At 39.7% G+C, this 18,169-nt stretch overlaps 1 protein-coding gene and 1 pseudogene across 3 annotated transcripts in view; one reads left to right on the forward strand and one right to left on the reverse strand.

The window, feature by feature from the left end:
• TARBP1 (TAR (HIV-1) RNA binding protein 1) overlaps positions 1-18,169 on the reverse strand; it is an 81,993-nt gene that overhangs the window by 13,258 nt on the left and 50,566 nt on the right. For all 3 annotated transcript variants that reach the window (XR_008792316.1, XM_056113584.1, XM_056113583.1), the window contains exons 20-24: positions 16,447-16,567; positions 14,051-14,161; positions 11,154-11,303; positions 7,199-7,285; positions 4,922-5,118 (exon numbers count right to left, since the gene is read on the reverse strand). Coding sequence is in view for 2 of the 3 variants with exons in the window: in XM_056113584.1 (XP_055969559.1) it covers positions 4,922-5,118; positions 7,199-7,285; positions 11,154-11,303; positions 14,051-14,161; positions 16,447-16,567 (666 nt within the window). In the remaining variant the exon portion in view is untranslated. The remainder of the gene's footprint in view (positions 1-4,921; positions 5,119-7,198; positions 7,286-11,153; positions 11,304-14,050; positions 14,162-16,446; positions 16,568-18,169) is intronic.
• On the forward strand, positions 4,314-4,449 carry LOC130023092 (uncharacterized; annotated as a pseudogene).

Here is an 18,169-nt window from a genome sequence, read left to right on the forward strand (position 1 = left end):
GATACCTCAGCACATAGCCTATTCCTGCCTTTCAGTTGATTCTTAGCAGATGTGTATTCTAAGAAAAGAGATGAGTTGTGGCTCAGGGCTCCTTACTTTGTATTTACTGTTTATCCAACTCAGTACTAAGATTTTAAAAGATGATGTTATTTTGGATCCTCTGCCTGCTGCTCAACCATTCCACATGAGGTGTGCATGCCTCTGGCTGACATCACTGTCACTGTCCTCCCACTGTTCATTGATGTGCTTGAGCGGGCACCAGTAACGTCCCCATTGTGAAACTTGTCATTACTGTTTTTGGCACATCAAATGTGCCATGGGGAGCTTGTCAGGCTCTGCTATGTGGGTGGGATACCCTCGGGAGCCTGCCGGGCTCTCTGAGAGAGATGGAGGACTCGAACCCAGGTCGGCCACGTGCAAGGCAAATACCCTACCGCTGTGCTATTGCTGGCTGACATCACTAGATCTAATCCAGAACAGGATTAGTGCAGCCTATCCCCTCCAGCTAGCTTTCAGCAGCCTCTACATTCGACCTGTACCATACAAATGGGTCACACCACAGCTTCTTGAAGTTCAACAAGTTATGCACTGCTCAGAGTTATTCTTCCTGTCATTTAATGAAGAGGGGCAGAGAAGAAAGAGAGCAACCTCTGTATAATCCCTCAATAGCTTCCAGAGGATCTAACAACAGAGTCATGCCCAGCACAGCAAGAATGCTAGAAAACCAGGAGGGGAAACATGTAGATAACCACCAAGCTCAATGAGTGAAAACAGCATCATCGAAGACACAAATAACACTGGTGAATCGTCAATGTCTTCAGAGACACTGTGATGAGGATGTTCTAAGAAACAATAATACGATTTGATGAGGTGTTCCAAGCACAAGAAAGCACAAGAGTGGAAATGAAAAATACTACAATCAGAAATGACAAAAATGAGGAACATGATAGGTGATATAAAAGGGAAAAAATAAACATAAGTTTAGAACAACAGAATAACACCAGCTGAGCAAAAGATCGAGAAGCTCCAAGATTTGAGGGAGGAATCCACTAGGAAACAGCAGAAGGTAGAAAATAGTCTGTAAAAAATATGAACAGCATAGCAGAGAACTCTGGGATGAGCTCAAAAGAAACTATGTAAGAATCATAGGAGGCCCTGAAGAATAAGAAGGCAAATGTGATGCAGAAATGATAGGTAAAACATTGATAAGAACTTCCCAGACTTGAGAATTACAGGCACCAAGATCCAAGAGGACCAAAGGGTCCCAACAAAAAATAGACTCTACTGGGGCAGGAGCAGTAGGGCGTTTGCCTTGCACGCGGCTGGTCCGGGTTTGATTCCTAGCATCCCATATGGTCCGCTGAGGACTGTGAGGGTAATTCCTGAGTGCAGAGCCAGGAGTAACCCCTGTGCATTGTCAGGTGTGACCCAAAAAGCAAAAAGACTCTACTAGGAAAACTCCAAGGCATATTGTACTAAAAATGACAAAATAAAAAAAAGACAGAGAATCTTGAAAGCATCAAGATCAAAAAAGAAACTAATATACAAAGAAAAGCATATCTTGTACACAAGATCAAATGAAACTCAAGCCAAAAGAGTGTGGAGAGACAGAGTACAAAAACTTAACAAAATGATCATCTCATCAAGAATATTCTATGCAGCTAGATTATCATTCAGATTTGAAGGGATGATACAGAGCTTTATGGAAAGGCAACAGTTTAGGGAAAACATAGGCTTGAAACCGGTTTTTGCAAGAAGTGTTAAAAGACCTTCTCTAAATGACAGGACAAACTTCCCAACACGTGGCATCAAGTATCTATCTCTGTCAAATGGTGCATATGGCTGTCCTCTACTAGATTAGGAAAGATATGTTTATTCCTAGGTTGCTAAGCATTTTATGTATTTTTCAATAATGGATTAATGTCTTATTTACACTGGTTAAAATCACATAGCAATGAATCATCATAAATTGGCATTTATTGATTTTCCATTTGCCATCCACTATGTTGGAGCAAGTAATATGAAAAAAATTTGTATATCCCTGCCAAGAGGGCAAGCTAAAGGGTGGTAGGAAGCCTGAAAACACGGTGTCGGTACACTGTATGCCTGAAGTAACTCCATTATGAATAACTTTATAAATCACAGTGTCTTAATAAAACTTAGGGAGAAAAAGATCATGTAAGTGTTTTGAGTGGTACAGTGGCTGAGTGGTACAGCACACATTTTACACGGATAGACCCTGAGTTTGATCCCTGGCACTGTAGCACTGTCCTCCGTTGTTCATCAATTTGCTCAAGTGGGCACCAGTAACATCTCACAACAAATTGTGAGACTTGTTGTTACTGTGTTTGGCATATCGAATACGTCACAGGTAGTTTGCCAGGCTTTGCTATGCCGGCGAGATACTCTCGGTAGCTTGCCGGGCTCTCCGAGAGGGGCAGAGGAATCGAACTTGGGTCAGCCATGTTGGCTGCGTTCAAGGCAAACACCCTACCTACTGTGCTATCGCTCCAGCCCATCCCTGGCACTGAAAAAAAAAATGTTTATAGACCTGGGAGTTAGCTCAAAGAGTTTGATCCCTGGAACGGAACTTCATACCCAGAACTGTCTGGTATCTTCCCAGAACTTTTCACCCAGAACTGTCTGGTATCTTCCCAGCGGCTGAGGGCTGTGCACTGCCAGCCAAGTATCTACCACCCAGAAAGGCCCCAGGGCTCTTAAGTGCTGACAGGACACCTCTTCCCCCAAAGAAGTTTTTTATCACGCGGAAAATATGAGCTGAGTCACTTTTTGGAAGTCAAAGTGCAGCTCCCATTTTGAAGAGGATAATCAAATAAGAGAATTCAATATTCACTATAAACTGTGACTTAATCATAGAGACAACTATAAACTGCACCTATCCGCATGTTAAAAACCATAGCATTTCCCTCAAGAACCTTCCACTAAGCTAAGGTTAAAAGTCTATGATATGCCGAAAACCCAATCCTGAATAACTTTGTTATTCACTGTGACTAGAGAAAAATTTAAAAATAACAAAAATTTTAAAAAATGGAAGTTCATGAATTAACTGTGGGCGACATCCCCTGGTCACTAACTCTTAACTGTCAAACATAGAGTTGCACACTATACAGACAGAGGTCTGTGTTATAGTATGTAGTATTTTACTATGTTACAGTAAAATATTTACATAAATTCACTAACATGCATATTAAAGTATTATTAGACTTTTCAGCAGTTTTGAGTTTGAATTACTACATAGTAATATATATTTTAAAAAATATTCATGTCAAAATTTACACAAATACCAAACAGAAATGAGATTTTCAAGGGGGCTACTTGAAAAATATTAAGAATTCTAACTGGCAAAGATATGCCTGGAAAGTTAGGAATTCTAGGCAGTGCGATGGTAAATCACCAATGATAATGACCAGTGTTAGTGGGGACCAGTATTTGAGATGGTTTTCCAGTATAGTGAACAATGTAAGACAGATGTGAGGTGTTCACTCCTTTTGGCCATGTGTTCCTCATCTAATATCCATCCTATCTTTCCAACAAACTTTCTTCTATTCTCTTTTCTGATGCTATCTTATGTAATTATATTCTGGTCTCCTATTTGTGGAATCAAATCACTTTCTCCTGTGATGCCCAAACCTCCCTTACCCACTTAATTACTCAAATAGGGCTTTTTCAACAACTTCATCAAAAATTTAGAAAAAGAGTTATCACGTAGTTTGGGGCAATGGAATATCCTTCAGGTGTGCCACCACATGCAACTGTAAAGACTCATAAAAAATAAAGAAATAAGTCTGATACCACATGCTAACTTGATGCTCCAGGTAAAGCTCCTAACTGTTCCAGGTTTTCCCAATTTCCGTTATTTCTCATGTCTAATAGTTGTTTCCAAGCTTTATCAGTTTGTGTATATGTTTTTCACATTCTAAAGAAAAGCCTTTTATGTACATTAGACCTGCCTAGGTCTCTGAACACAGTGAATTGTAATTACAATAAAAAATATTAACAATGTTGTAAGTATTATATATTACAATAATATAGTATAGTAACAAAACACCACCTTGGAGATGAGGCAGTTCAGATATTAGAAGACATGCAGAACATGTCTGCTTGCCTGCTTTTGCATGGTCATTTTCACCCAGAATGGATGTGAGACAAAAGGGGCCTTAAAAATGTTGGGTCACTCCTACACCTACACTCCATCCATGGTTGCAGTACTTTATCTCTGATACTGAGCTTTGGACAATATATTTCGCTTGGGGTATGGAGTTCTCTAAGGGGAAACAAAAGCACCTAGTTTTATGCTTACTTGGCAGGGAAGATACCATGATCATGAAGGTGGTTTTCCCAGGGCGAGGTTTATCCACTGCACTCTGAATGTACTGACCCCTGCGATTTCCCCAAACGTGTGAAACTCGACTGCATAATTTGTGGGTTGGAGTGGGGGGCAGCAGGGGGAGTGGGGAAGAAGAAGGAAAAAAAGCACCTAGCTTTTTTTTTTGAAAAGCAGCTAAAATTTCAGAGGTTTTTTTTTTGGGGGGGGGGGGGGGGGGGAAAGAGCCATGCTCAGGAATCATTCCTGACAGACTTATGGGACCATGTGTTGTGCCAGTGATAGAACCCTGGTCGGCACTGTGTAAAGCAAGTGCCCTACCTCTTGTACTACTCATCAGTCCCAGGACATATTTTAAAATATAAAGTATAAAGAATTAAAAAGGCAATCAAAAGAAGAGCTGAAACTGACAATACGAAGAATTGCAATTCTGTACCTCATATAGTGAACTGTTTAAACTTTGCCTATCCAAGCTATATGTTCTATAGTATGATGAGATAGTCAACAGCACAGCACTGGCTGCATCTTCCCTGTGTATTCGAAAGGAGGAACACGAAGGGTACAAGGTTCACTTACCCAGCTCCATGCATATTTTCCACCTGATTAAGGCTTGATTCAATAACAGAAGTCAAAGCATCGAATTCTTCAATATGCAACATTTTGCACATACTCCAGATTTTCTTAAGCGCAACTAGTGCATACAAACGTACACTAAAATTATGGTTGAAGCACCACTTCAGTGTGATAATAAGGGCTTGCTTCAGAATTAGTTTCTGAAAAATAAGAGAGAGAACATTTTTCAAATGTAAACCTGGATCATTTTTAGCTTTGATCTTATGACCAAAACAAGGTACTCAAGTGCTAAAAATGCGAATCAACTCTATTTCGCTGGCTTGCTTTGGCAGCTCTTTCTTCTCAAAGTAGAGGCATGTCATTAAATATTTCCTCAAGAAAGAAAATCTACCAGCTATTTAGTTTTAAAAGGCTATAATCCATTTGCCTCATCCTCTATGACCATTATATAACCATGTTTTAAAAACTCCCTCCATCGTTTATCAATTTAGCTTGGATGAAAAGTTAGAAATATTAAGAGTACCACTTGTAATGAACATGATGGTGATCCTAAAGCAAGAAATCTCACAGAGTGCTATTGTGAGCTACTGTTTTTTTTCTACGGGTACTCCTGGAGGTGCTCAGGGACCATTCCTGGTTCTGTGATCGCTCGGAGGATCCTATGTGGTGCCAAAGATTCAGACTAGGGTCACTGCTGTCACAGTCACATGTAAGGCAAGTGCCTAAACTCCTATACTAGTTCTCTAGTACTGATAGGAGTTTTAATGGGCCCAATATCCTAGCCAGGCCCAGACAAATGACCAGAAGCAATACTAGTATGTTTCAAATACAGCAGTCATGTAAGGACTGTATTCCCTAGAGAATGGATTTTTCCCCCATTCTCATGAAATGAACACTAGATCCAAAATCATAATTTCTGGTATTATTTTCTAATAAAGGAATCAATGATTACTGCAGAAATAGCTAACTCTAGAACTAGGACCAAAAACAAATATATAGGTCTGGAGACCAGTAGTATTCTAAGTAAATAAATGCTTTATATACACAGACATATACTGATCCTACCTCACCCCAAACAAAAAAACCTCCAGTGAATAAAGCTGAACAACTAGAACAACAAAACTAAGCATTATTGGATCACAACCCATGGAATAATTCACATAGACAACCTTAAGGAGGACCCTTAGCAGGGTTGGTGCAATGGTACAGTGGGGAAGGTATTTGCCTGGCACGTGGCTGATCCAGATTAATTCCCCAGCATCCCATATGGTCCCCCAAGCATAGTGAGGACTAATTCCTGAGTTCAGAGCCAGGAGTAACCCCTGAGGACTGCTGGGTGTGATCCAATGTACCCCCTCCAAAAAAAATAAATAGTAAGCGCCCTTAATATAAGCTCTATTCTTTTAGATTTATCTAAGTAACATTTCATCTACAGTACATTTGAAGAGAAAACTAGCAACTCTAAATTGGGGAAACCTGAGACAGTAATAAATCATACTGATAGTATGTACCCTGACATGATGTGATGAAAATGACTATTTTCCTCTGTGGTCTCCCTTCCAAAATATAACTTCAGTCTAATCACAATCTCAGGGCTGAATCCCTATCAAAGGATATTCTACAAAATGCCTGTCATGTGGGTCTCAAAACTGACCAACTCACTAAAAACCAAGGAAAGTTTGAAGAACAATCAAGGCGTAGAGAAGACTAAGGCCACTAAGCCTAAGACTAAGGTAAAGTTGAGATGTAGTGCACGGTATGCTCAATGGGAACAGGAAAGGAAATTAGTAAAAACTAAAGAGATTTGATTAAAGCTTGTAGTGAGGATTAAGGTTATAGAAGGGTGGTATAATATTTGAAGGGGAACGCTGATCTGTACAACCCAGGTTAAGACAATTTCTATTTCTTCAGGGACCAGAGAGATAGTATAGTGGGTAAGTTATTTATTTGCTTTGTACAGACTGGGTACTATCCCTGGCACCATAGTCCCATGAACTGATTATGAGTATCGCTGAGCACAGAGTTAGGATTAAGCCCTAAGCATTGATTGAGTGTTGCCCCAAAACAAAAATTGTATTTCTTCAGTTTTTCTATTATGTAAAGTGAACATTATACCTACTTCACAGGATTTTTACAAAGATTCAACATGATTAAAGTGCCATGGACTCAGGGAATGTCAGTCTCCTTTCCTCTCAGAATCATCAGTGTTTGGGATCAAGAAATATACAAAGTTCTCCTGCAAGTCAAGTTTAAACTCTTCCTCAGGTAATTTAAACTCACCTTTTCTGGAATATTTTCAGTAATGATGTCAAAATGTGACAGAACTGATAAAAATATGCAAATGCTTGTTTTAAGGTTTTCTTCACCCTGAAAAAAAGGGGGGGAGGGGGTAAAATAATTATTGAGGACTTCTTGTGTACCCAACAAGCACAGAAGTCAATGGGTCTGACTCTGAACGGGAAGCAGTCTTTTTCCCTACACAGAAATATAGAAGAAAGGGCAGGAATGTCCTACAGCCAAATGCCAAGACAGCAATTAGCAGATATTATCATGATCATGATCATCCTGTGTCGATTGCCTCGAGCAGGCACCAGTAACATCTCCTTCGCCCTAGCCCTGAGATTTTTAAAAAGTGCCATATTCAAGGCTCTTTCAGGGTTAGGAGAATGAGACCCAATTTGGCATATTGGGTACGCCACGGGGAGTTTGCCAGACTCTGCCATGTGGGCAGGTTACATTCGGTAGCCTGCCAGCTTGTCCAAAGTAAGAAAGAGATAAGATGTCGCGCGGCTTCCGGGAGCTGGGTTTTATAGACTCTGGGTCTTGGCCATTGATGGAATTACACAGCACCGGGAGGTCAGTTGGGTGTGACCCCTGCCTACTGGAAGATGGAAGATACTTAAACTGAGAAGTGGAAGAGTGACACTCACCTCAGTGCAACTGGGCCTTTATTGATGCGAGGGGAGGGCAGAGAGGAGCAGAAGGGAGAGAAAGCAAATAAGACAAAGATAAGCAAAGACAGGACTGAGGAGACAGCTCAAAGAGCTGGAATAAATGCTTTGCATGTGGGAGCTCCAGGTTGCATCCTCAGTTTTACATAGTTGTCCCTGAGCAACCCCGGGAACAACCACCAAGCCTGTAGCCAGGAATAGTCCCTGAGCACAGCCAAGTGTTGCCACCAAATAGATAGAACCAAAAGAGACACAGAGACAGAGATAAAAGGCAGGCAAAGGGAGACTGACAGGGGAGTGGCAGAGCTAAGGCTTTTTAATTTGTGAAATGGGATCTTAATTTCTGTATTTATTTTTAATAGTGAGACATCATGAGGTACAGTTGCAGACTTACACATTTTTGTGCTTGGGTTTCAATTATACAATGATCAAATACCCATCCCTCCACCAGTGCCCATTTTCCACCACCAGGGATCCCAGTATCCCTCCCATCCCCCATCCTCCCCATCCCACCCTGCCTCTGTGGCAGGGCATTCCCTTGAAATGGGATCTTAAAGTAGACCACTTTTAATGCCATGATGAAAAGGCACTCAGAGGAAAAAAAATTTTTTTTATGACAATGATAGTTGGAAATGATCATGCTGGGAAAGAACACTGCTGAAAGTAGATAAAGGGACAAACATGATAGCCCTTCAGTAACTGTACTGAAAAGCATAATGCCAAAATTTGAGGGCGAGAAGAAGAGAAGGAAAAAGAGAGAGAAAGAGACAGAGACAGAGAGACAGAGATAAGTGCTTCCTGCCATAAAGGCAGACTGAGGAGAGGGTTGGTGGGAGGGAAACTGGGGTCATTGGTGGCGGAAAATGTACACTGATGGAGGCATGGGGTTGGAACATTGTATGACTGAAACCCAATCATGAAGATGTATTTAATGGTAATTTAATTAAAATTAATTAATCAAAAAGAAGAAAAGTCACCAAGAGTATGAAACATTCCCCTTAAGAGTGATCTGGAATCGCAGACCACATTAGTAATGATAGTAAACTAACGAATACTAGACTGGAAAGAACACTAGTTCAGAAACTGCTCCAAAAGGCAAATCAAACGGGCAACTCCTTTAACCAGCAGTGATTAAATTTCTACTATGTGCTGGGTGTAGTATAAGAAAGAAGGAAAACCAGAAGTAATAAATAAGGTCCCTATCTTTTAAGGAGCTGACAGTGGGGAGTAAACATAAAATCAAATTAAACAGTAAATTTAAATTTTAACTATTGCCTTACTTCTGTAAGGCTACAAAAATCCATAAAAAGAGGATCAAATTATTCAAGGAGGTAACTTCCTTTAAGAAAGAAGACAAATGATGCACAAGTTTAGATCTAAAGGAAAAGAATCAGAGTGATAAAGCAGAAGACTATTTTAGATAGCGGCCACAAAAAGCCTGAGGACTGAAAGGCCTGGAATAAAAGTGAAAATCAGGAGGTCAAAGTCAAGAGTGTGGACCCTAGGGACCAGGCATCCTGGTGTTCAGGAAGGCCCCTACCACCTGCTTTGGACCCATGATATAGAAAGCAGGATGCATCCAGAGACCGGATAAACACATGTACAAGGCAGGTCTCAGTCCTGAAAACCAGAACCACTATGGAAAAGGACCTTGCTACCCCCATGGATATATAAGAGAGCTCAGTCCAGCAACCATAACCAATCTGCAGCTGAAGTTAACATGAGCAAAGAAGCGAGCTGGATGCACAGTCAACTGAAAATCATGAAAAAATAGTAAAACACTGTTCTTGACACCATTGAGTTTGGGAGTGGTTTTTATTCTGTTTTTTTGTGTCACACCTGACGATGCTCAGGGATTATTCCTAGCTCTGCACTCAGGAATTACTTCAGGCGGTGTGGTGCTCAAGTGAACACAGAAGGGTGCCAGGGATTGAACCAGGGTTGGCTAGACAAGACAAGTGCAAGACAAACGCCCTACCCGCTGTACTATCCCTCCGGCCTGAGGTTTGGAGTATTTGAAGTGCAGAAGTGAGTACATGAAAGGACGAAGAAGTACACAAGATTTGCAGGCCTCTCTCTCTCTCTCTCTCTCTCTCTCTCTCTCTCTCTCTCTCTCTCTCTCTCTCTCTCTTTCTCTCTTTTAATGTAGGAGTACTATTTATTCAGCCACTGATTAAGCTGACTGAATTGACCATGAACTCCACATTACTTTTTAAAAAAATTTTTTAATTGAGTATTCATAAGATAGACCATTACAAAGCTGTTCAGAATTGGGTTTCACTCCCCGTGGCATATTAAATATGCCAAAAACCAGTAACAATGATGGGTCTCATTCTCCTGACCCTGAAAGAGCCTCGAATGTAGCACTTTCTAAAATCTCAGGGCTAGGACGAAGGAAACATTACTGGTGCCTGCTTGAGGAAATCAACAAACAACAGGATGACAGTGATACAGTGATACAGTTTTTGGCATACTTAATACATCACAGGGAGCCTGCCAGGCTTTGCCGTGTGGGCAAGATATACTTGGTAGCTTGCTGGGCTATCTGAAGAATTGAACCCGGGTCAGCCGCATGCAAGGCAAATGCCCTACTTGCTGTGCTATCACTCCAACCCTAGAAATATTAATAATCAGTAAATTTACTGAGATTGGTTAAGTGGATTACTAGCTGAGGAAAGAAGAAAACAATACACCTTAGATGGAATCCCGCCCTTGAGCAGATCACCTAGTAATCTAGAGTGCTGAACCCTCAGATGAGATTTTGTCCTTGAGTTAATCTCCTAGAACTTCCCCTGAAGGAGAGGCTCTGTTTGTCGTTATGACAATGTTCAACCCCACCTATGTGTAGCCCCACCCTTCATGATTTCTATATTATTATGCTGTAAGAGGAGAGATGGGATGATGATGAGAAAAAGAAAGAGAAATTATTATGCTGCAAGGGTGTAAATCTAACTAGGCTAGGGAAAAGGAAAGAGAAATACTACAATGGGGAAAAGAGGAGAAGTTATTATGCTGTAAGAGAAGAGGTTGAACTACTCTGGGGAAAAAAGGAGGAGAAATTACTCTGCTGTAAGGGGAGAGATCAAACTACATTGGGGAGGAGAGAGATATAAACTGACTACCAACCAGTCTTGGTTCCTGTTTCTTCATCTGTTGCCATCGACTGGCTTCAGGAGACAATTCCCAGCCACCGAAAACTCTCATCCCAAGAGTCCACACTTCTCTGAAACTCATATTTTTTTAGCTTCAAATTCAAAAATATGTAAAATATTTCATTTACTTACATATGAAAAGCAATCCCAGAACTTTGGAAGGAACTGAGGAAATTTATGAAGAGTCAATATAATAATCCATTCTATAAAATATTTTACGGATGCTTGATTACTGACAAAACCAGCCTCGAAAATCTTGTCAATAATTCTATTCAAGAAATTCTGAGAAGAAATAAAGTTCACAATTTAAAACTATTATGATTACTTTTAAACATTTTTAGAGTTATAATAGACATATAACATTGTATAAGTTTAAAGCATCAAACCTATTGGTTTGATACTTTAAAAATTGTAATATCATCCCAGCATTAGTTAACATCTCTATCACAACATTTCTCTTTCGCTATAGGAATCAAAACAATTTGGAGAATTCTCTTAGTCACTTTACAAATGTTTATTAAATTGGACAATAACAGATAGTAAAAAATAACTTCATTATTATCAGTACTTATTGAATTTGACTCTTCAGTCAATACCCCTTAAAATTATTGATTAAAAAATAGTGATAAAAGTGGGTACTGGGTATTTTACATGTTAGTTTGACATCAATTCTATGAGGAAGGATTATAGCCTGTGTATTTTTACTGGAAAAGATTGAGAAAAAGTAAAAGAATTTTTTCAAAGTCACATACATACTGAGTGGCAGAATTCAGATTAAAATCAAGATGAGCCAACATGCTATGCTTCTTTTGCTTTCCTTTCTGTTTGGGGGCCACACCCAGTGATGCTCGGAGCTTACTTCTGTAAGGATCAGTCCTGGAGGTTTGGGGAACCATATGGAGTGCTGGGGTTGAACCTGGTCAACTACGTGCAAAGAACCCTATTCACTGTACTATAACCCTCTAGACTATACCACTGTACTATAGTGGTATACTAACCCCGAGATGGGTTTAAAAGGACAAGTGGTGCCAAAGTCAGCATGGACTGTTTTGTCCTGCTGCCCTGTACAGCCTCCAGTGCTTCTGGCTCAAGAGGACTGTGTGATGTTGGCATCAAATCTGAGCCTACTATATATAAAATTAAAATGTTTCTTTGGAAAATATTTTCAAGTTGAATGAAGTATGGTATATGTAGCATTTAAAAATCGCATATTATAACACCTATCATAAAAATCAGCAGTGCCACCACACATCTTCAGAAGGAACTCTCCTAACAATTTACTCTTATATTTATACAAAACTTAAATAATTTACTTGGATATACTGATATAATTAGTCACTGTCTAGCTCTCACAGATACAAGACTTTTGGTTTTTATTTGTTTGGAGCCTGGCAGTGTTCAGCAATCACTCTTGGCAGTGTTCAGGGTACCATATGCAGTGCTAAGTATCCAACCAGGGGAGGCTGTATGTATGGAAAGCACCTTAATCCCTAGATAAGCAGCCCTCCAGTAAAACTGTATTAAAGAACATAGCCTGAGTGACAGTATAGTGGGTAAACCACTTGCCTCGCATGTGACTGACATGGACTCTATCTCTTGCATCCCATATGGGTTCCCTAGTATCATCAAGAGTGATCCTTGAGAACTGGTGGGTGTGACCCCCAAAAACAAAACAAAAAGGTGAAATACATAATTTTTTTTTCAAAAGAGTATCACGATCACAATCATCCTATTGTTCGTCGATTGCCTTGAGCAGGCACCAGTAATGTCTCCTTTGCCCTAGCCCTGAGATTTTAAAAAGTGCCATATTCAAGGTTCTTTCAGAGTTAGGAGAATGAGACCCATCAGTATTGCTGGTATTTGGCATACTGCATACACCACGGGGAGTTTGCCAGACTCTGCCGTGTGGGCAGGTTACATTCGGTAGCCTGCCAGGTTGTTCAAAGTAAGAATGAGATAATAAGATGTCACACAGCTGCAAATGTGGCCGCGCGCTTCCGGGAACTGGGTTTTATAGTCTCTGGGTCTTGGCTGTTGATGGGATTACACGGCACCGGGAGGGGGGAGCAGTTGGTGGGTGTGACCCCTGCCTACTGGAAGATGGAGGATCTGGGTGGAGGATGTTCAGCCCCAATCCGAGCAGGCTTGGAGATCAATAGAGTATATGTCCTTAAATTTCACCCAAATATTTAATAGAGAGTAGAAAATCAATTATGGGAAATGACAACATTTTGGGGTGGAGGCTGAGGGTGGTCACACCCAGCACTATGTTGAGGACTATTCCCCACTCAGTGCTCAGGGGACCACGTAGTGCTTCCTGCCTGAACTCCTGCTCACTGACCTATCTTTCTAGCCCCCAGAATGACTATTTTAAATGACCCAATCTGCATCCTTTCTATGGTATATAGGTAATTCAAAATAATATTCCAAATTTACTTAGTAAATCAGAATTTAATGTATTTACATTTTTTAATCAAATGGCATATGATAGCATTCTTCAACCTCTTCAGTCAATACCCCTTAAAATTATTGATTGAAAAATAGTGATAAAAGTGGGTACATTCTTCAACCTCTGATATATCTGTGGATCAGCATCTGTCTGCATACTGGTCCTGAAGCAGACTAAGCTACCGAGAGTATTCGATATGCCAGACACAGTAACAACAAAGTCTCCAATGGGCCCGCTCGAGCATAGTAGTTTTCATGTTTTTTATACCTGCAGTTTTTATACTAACTCCATAGGCCCGTTGCTGAAGACCAGTGACATGAGATTTCAAACAGTTAAATATATATTAATATATCAAAAACAGAGCATTTAATGGGACCATCGAGCCCACTTTCTAATTCACATCTATGGAGCTAACTGCCTTAGTGTTCATTTTATTTTTTTCTCTTAGTGTTCATTTTAAAAATTGAAGCATAAATTTTAAGATTACATTCTAAATTTTAAAGTGGCACATGACATGAGAGTTCCTCTTAGTTTACTCACAGGAAAAAATTCTGGTTAAAGGTACAAATATAATAAATACCTGATCAAATCTCGGGAAAAGGATGAGCAGAGTCTGCCATATTCGATTTTTCACTCGATGTTGTTGAGAATTTACATAGTAACATGTTCTAAACTTAGACACAAATTCATCCTGAGGGGCAGAAGGGTGATTAATACGAACAAAATCAACCACAACTTAAAGTTTAAACATGCCACAGCAGCCTACTCTCTGCAAAGGGAGAAAGAGAATAAGGCATTTTCTAAGCACATCATTTTCATAACCTTTCAAAACATTATCCGAAAAGTTTTTTAAAAAACTAGCTATTTTTGTATACATTGTCTGCTTTTAAAATTAAAAAGGAAACATAAACCTGTATTTACTACAAGAAGTTTTTGGTAATACACTGTTATTTCTTCATGGCCAGTTAAGGCAGAGAAACAGCCAGGGGGTAACTGAGATTTTAGGCAGACATATTACAATGCACAGTACATAAGGTGAAAACTGCATGTCTTGTGTAAGTCTGGAATAATGGAATCTGCAAACTGATACAACCCGTGTTGGTGGAGGATGGTCGCTGGTGGAGGGATGAGTACTTGATCATTGTATAACTGAAACCCAAGCACAAAACTTTGTAAGTCTATAAGTGTACCTCATGGTGTTTCACTAATAAAAAAAAAAATAAATTAATTTAAAAAAAAAGAGAGAGAGGCGAAGGGCTTGGGGAGAAGTTCAAAGGGCTGAAGCGCATGCTCTGTAGGCAAGAGCATGATGTTCCCTGGTACATGGTACCCATGCACCCAAAACAGAAACAAACAAACAAAAAAAAGGTGGGGGGGGGTTGCAAATGAGATGTTAGAGATATCTCAATCAACTGCTGTTTATGAACTTTACCTGGGTCATCTTTCAAACAAAGCTAGGTAAAAAATTTCAGACAGGGGCTGGAGTGATAGCACAGCGGGTAGCACGTTTGCCTTGCACACAGCCGACTGGGTTTGATTCCCAGCATCCCATATGATCCCCCAAGCACGGCCAGGAGTAATTCCTGAGTGCATGAGTAGGGAGTAACCCCTGTGCATCACTGGGTGTGACCCAAAAACAAAAAACAAAAAAAAAAATTTAAGACAATCAGGTAAGTTTAAACATGATGTCAATAACTGATAAAAACTAAGAAATTATCAGGGCTGGAGTGATAGCACAGCGGGTAGGGCATTTGCCTTGCACACAGCCGACCTGGGTTCGATTCCCAGCATCCCATATGGTCCCCCTAGCACAGCTAGGAGTGATTCCTGAGTGAAGAGCCAGGAGTAACCCCTGTGCATCACCGGGTGTGACCCAAAAAGCAAAAAAAAAAAAAAAAAAAAAAAAAAACCTAACAAATTATTAAGTTAGCAGTACAAATGGTGTACTTATAGCTTAAATTTTTGTTTAAAAATTCCTTATCAGGAGAGACAGTATAGGAATTAAGGAACCTGCCTTGCAGGAGACCAACTCAAGTTTAATCCCAGAGCAAAAATCCCAGAATAAGCCTCCAAGCCCTCCAGGTGTGGCCCAAACCACTTTCCTGCCTCAAGAGGAAAAAAAGAAAAAATGTTCTTAATCTGTATCTTTTGTAGATACATACAGAAATACTTAAAAATAAAACTATGGTCTGAGATTTAATTCAAAATAATTTGTATTGGGGAAATAGATAAAACAAGATTATTCATATGAGTTATAACATGGATTATCTATTATAGTAAGTAAAGTAAAATTATCTATTATAACATGGATTATCTATGGATTAACTATTTATATGAGTTATAACATGGATTATCTATGGTCCAGTGGTAAAGTATCTTTTTTCCAAGAATGGGGTCAGGAGTTAGATCCCCAGCACTGCCCCACAAGCCGGATTCAATTTCCAAGGTCTAAATGGCGGCCCAGGCATTGCCTGGTGACTTCCAGTTCCACAAGCCTGCTCAGGCCCAAGCACCCACCCCCCAGGTCTGCACATCCATGCAGAGTACCATGGAAAATCAAAGAAAATGTATAGAACTTTACAAACCTCATGTTTTACTTCACAAAAATATTAGCACTGTAGCACTGTCCTTTTGTTGTTCATAGATTTGCTTGAGTGGGCACCAGTAATGTCTCACACCAAATTGGGAGACTTGTTACTGCTTTTGGCACATTGAATAAGTCACAAGGAGCTTGCCAGGCTTTGCCTTGAGGACGAAATACTCTCGGTAGCTTGCTGGGCTCTCCGAGAGGGGTGGAGGAATCGAACCCTCATAGGCCACGTGCAAGGCAGATGCCCTACCCACTGTGTTATCACTCCAGCCCCACAAAAAGATTTAGAAATACAAATTTTGTGAATGTATAAAAATGAGTATTGGATTCTGATCTGTTAATATATAAAGACAAAGATACCTTAAAAAGAAATAAAGTATATTTACTTTGTCTAAGAGCTTGATTGCAAGGTCTTCTATAAACAACTTCTGAGACATATTTGATCCATCCAATAAACAGAGGAATTTGACTGCACAAATTCTCACATAATGGTCTTCTCTTTTAGTACTAAAAAAATATAAAATGAGGCTGTGTTAATATATTTTCAAAACAGAAAAATATATCCAGAATTATTTTAAAAGTATCATAACAAGTATCAAAACTTTTCAAAGTGTTATAAAATTGTATAGGTCCACACTTATTAACAATGCTTTTTAAGTTCAGGATAAATAAAAGGTAACAAGAAAAACCCTTAGAATGCATGCCTTGCAAACTTATAGTCCCAAGATAACTTCCACATGCAGAGAGTGATGCTGTCTGGTTCGCTGTGATTCCCCAAGGCTGCAAGTGACTGTCAATCACTCTACAGTCAGGTATGTATAAGCACTAAACACATACACACACAAAGAAGGTTCACCACCACCAACCACCATAACCTTAAAAAAAAACAAAAGCATACAAATGAATAAAATTTAAAAATTTTTAAAAAGACGTGCAAATTCAAATAAAAATTTTTAAAAAAATGTGCAGTTTCCAAAGTCAGAACTGTTAACTCTGCTGAGTACTAGCAACCTCTGGTGAGCCCACAACCATAACTTGTGTGTCTCGGCTGAGTGCAATCTAATTACCATGTGTGCGAGCACAACTAAAGGGGTGCAAACCTCTGAGAGCACCCTGCCCAAGTTTGAAACACTTGACGTGCAACCAGCTGCTACTATGCAACTTAGATGAAAAAAATGTGCAAGTATACAAAACTCTGGTCATTGCAACAACAAAGGAAGGAAAGGAAAGTTAAGGAGAAGGCAAAGGAGAGAGGGTACAAATGAGACTGGAGGAGGAGAAGAGAAGAATGGGAGACAAGAGAAAGGAGATATGGAGACAGGGAAGATGATAGCGGGGCGGGGGGGAAGAGGCCATGCTGGGGAGGGGGGCGAGAGAAACAGAGGGGGGGATTAGCTTCTTAGAAGCACAGGATGTTCTAACCCAGCATTTTCAATATTCAAATGTGTAAAGGTAATTTAAATCAAATTGTTAAGAACTATTTCCAAGTGCACTGCAGCTCTTACAACTTGAATGTAATTTTAACAAGAGTATCTGTCTGCAGGAATGAAAGAATTTAGAAGCTATCAACTAATTCACTTTTATTGTTATCATAAACCAGTCAAAATATAAAATTCCATGGGGTCAGAGTGATAGCACAGCAGGTAGGGCACTTGCCTTGCATGTGGCCAATCTGAGCTTGATCCCTGACACCCCATATGGTCCCCTGAGCCCACCAGATGTGATCCCTGAACAGAGCCAGGATGTGGCCCCAAAACAAAACAAAATAAAACAAACAAAAAATTAAATCCCAATGAAAACAACTGAAAAAAAAAAATCTAATCGGATGTCAGGTTTTGGAATTATAGCTATGACTCAGAATAATAAGCTATGTGATAACTATACACAATTGTCATTTGTTGCCCTAAATTCTAAAATCAAACTGTAACATTTTATCTTCTCTATGAACACAAGCATTTTTAAAAATGATCTTTAAAAAATATGATTAAAAATGCTATTAAACAAATCCCAAAAGCTTAATTATACCCTGGACAGCAAAATTTTAGGGTCTGTTCCAATAGAGGTTTTATTTTTTCAATGTAGTGTACTGACTATAAATGGTAAGTTTTA

This window comes from Sorex fumeus, unplaced genomic scaffold, assembly GCF_029834395.1.
Source record: "Sorex fumeus unplaced genomic scaffold, SorFum_2.1 ptg000021l, whole genome shotgun sequence".
Lineage (NCBI taxonomy): Eukaryota > Metazoa > Chordata > Mammalia > Eulipotyphla > Soricidae > Sorex > Sorex fumeus.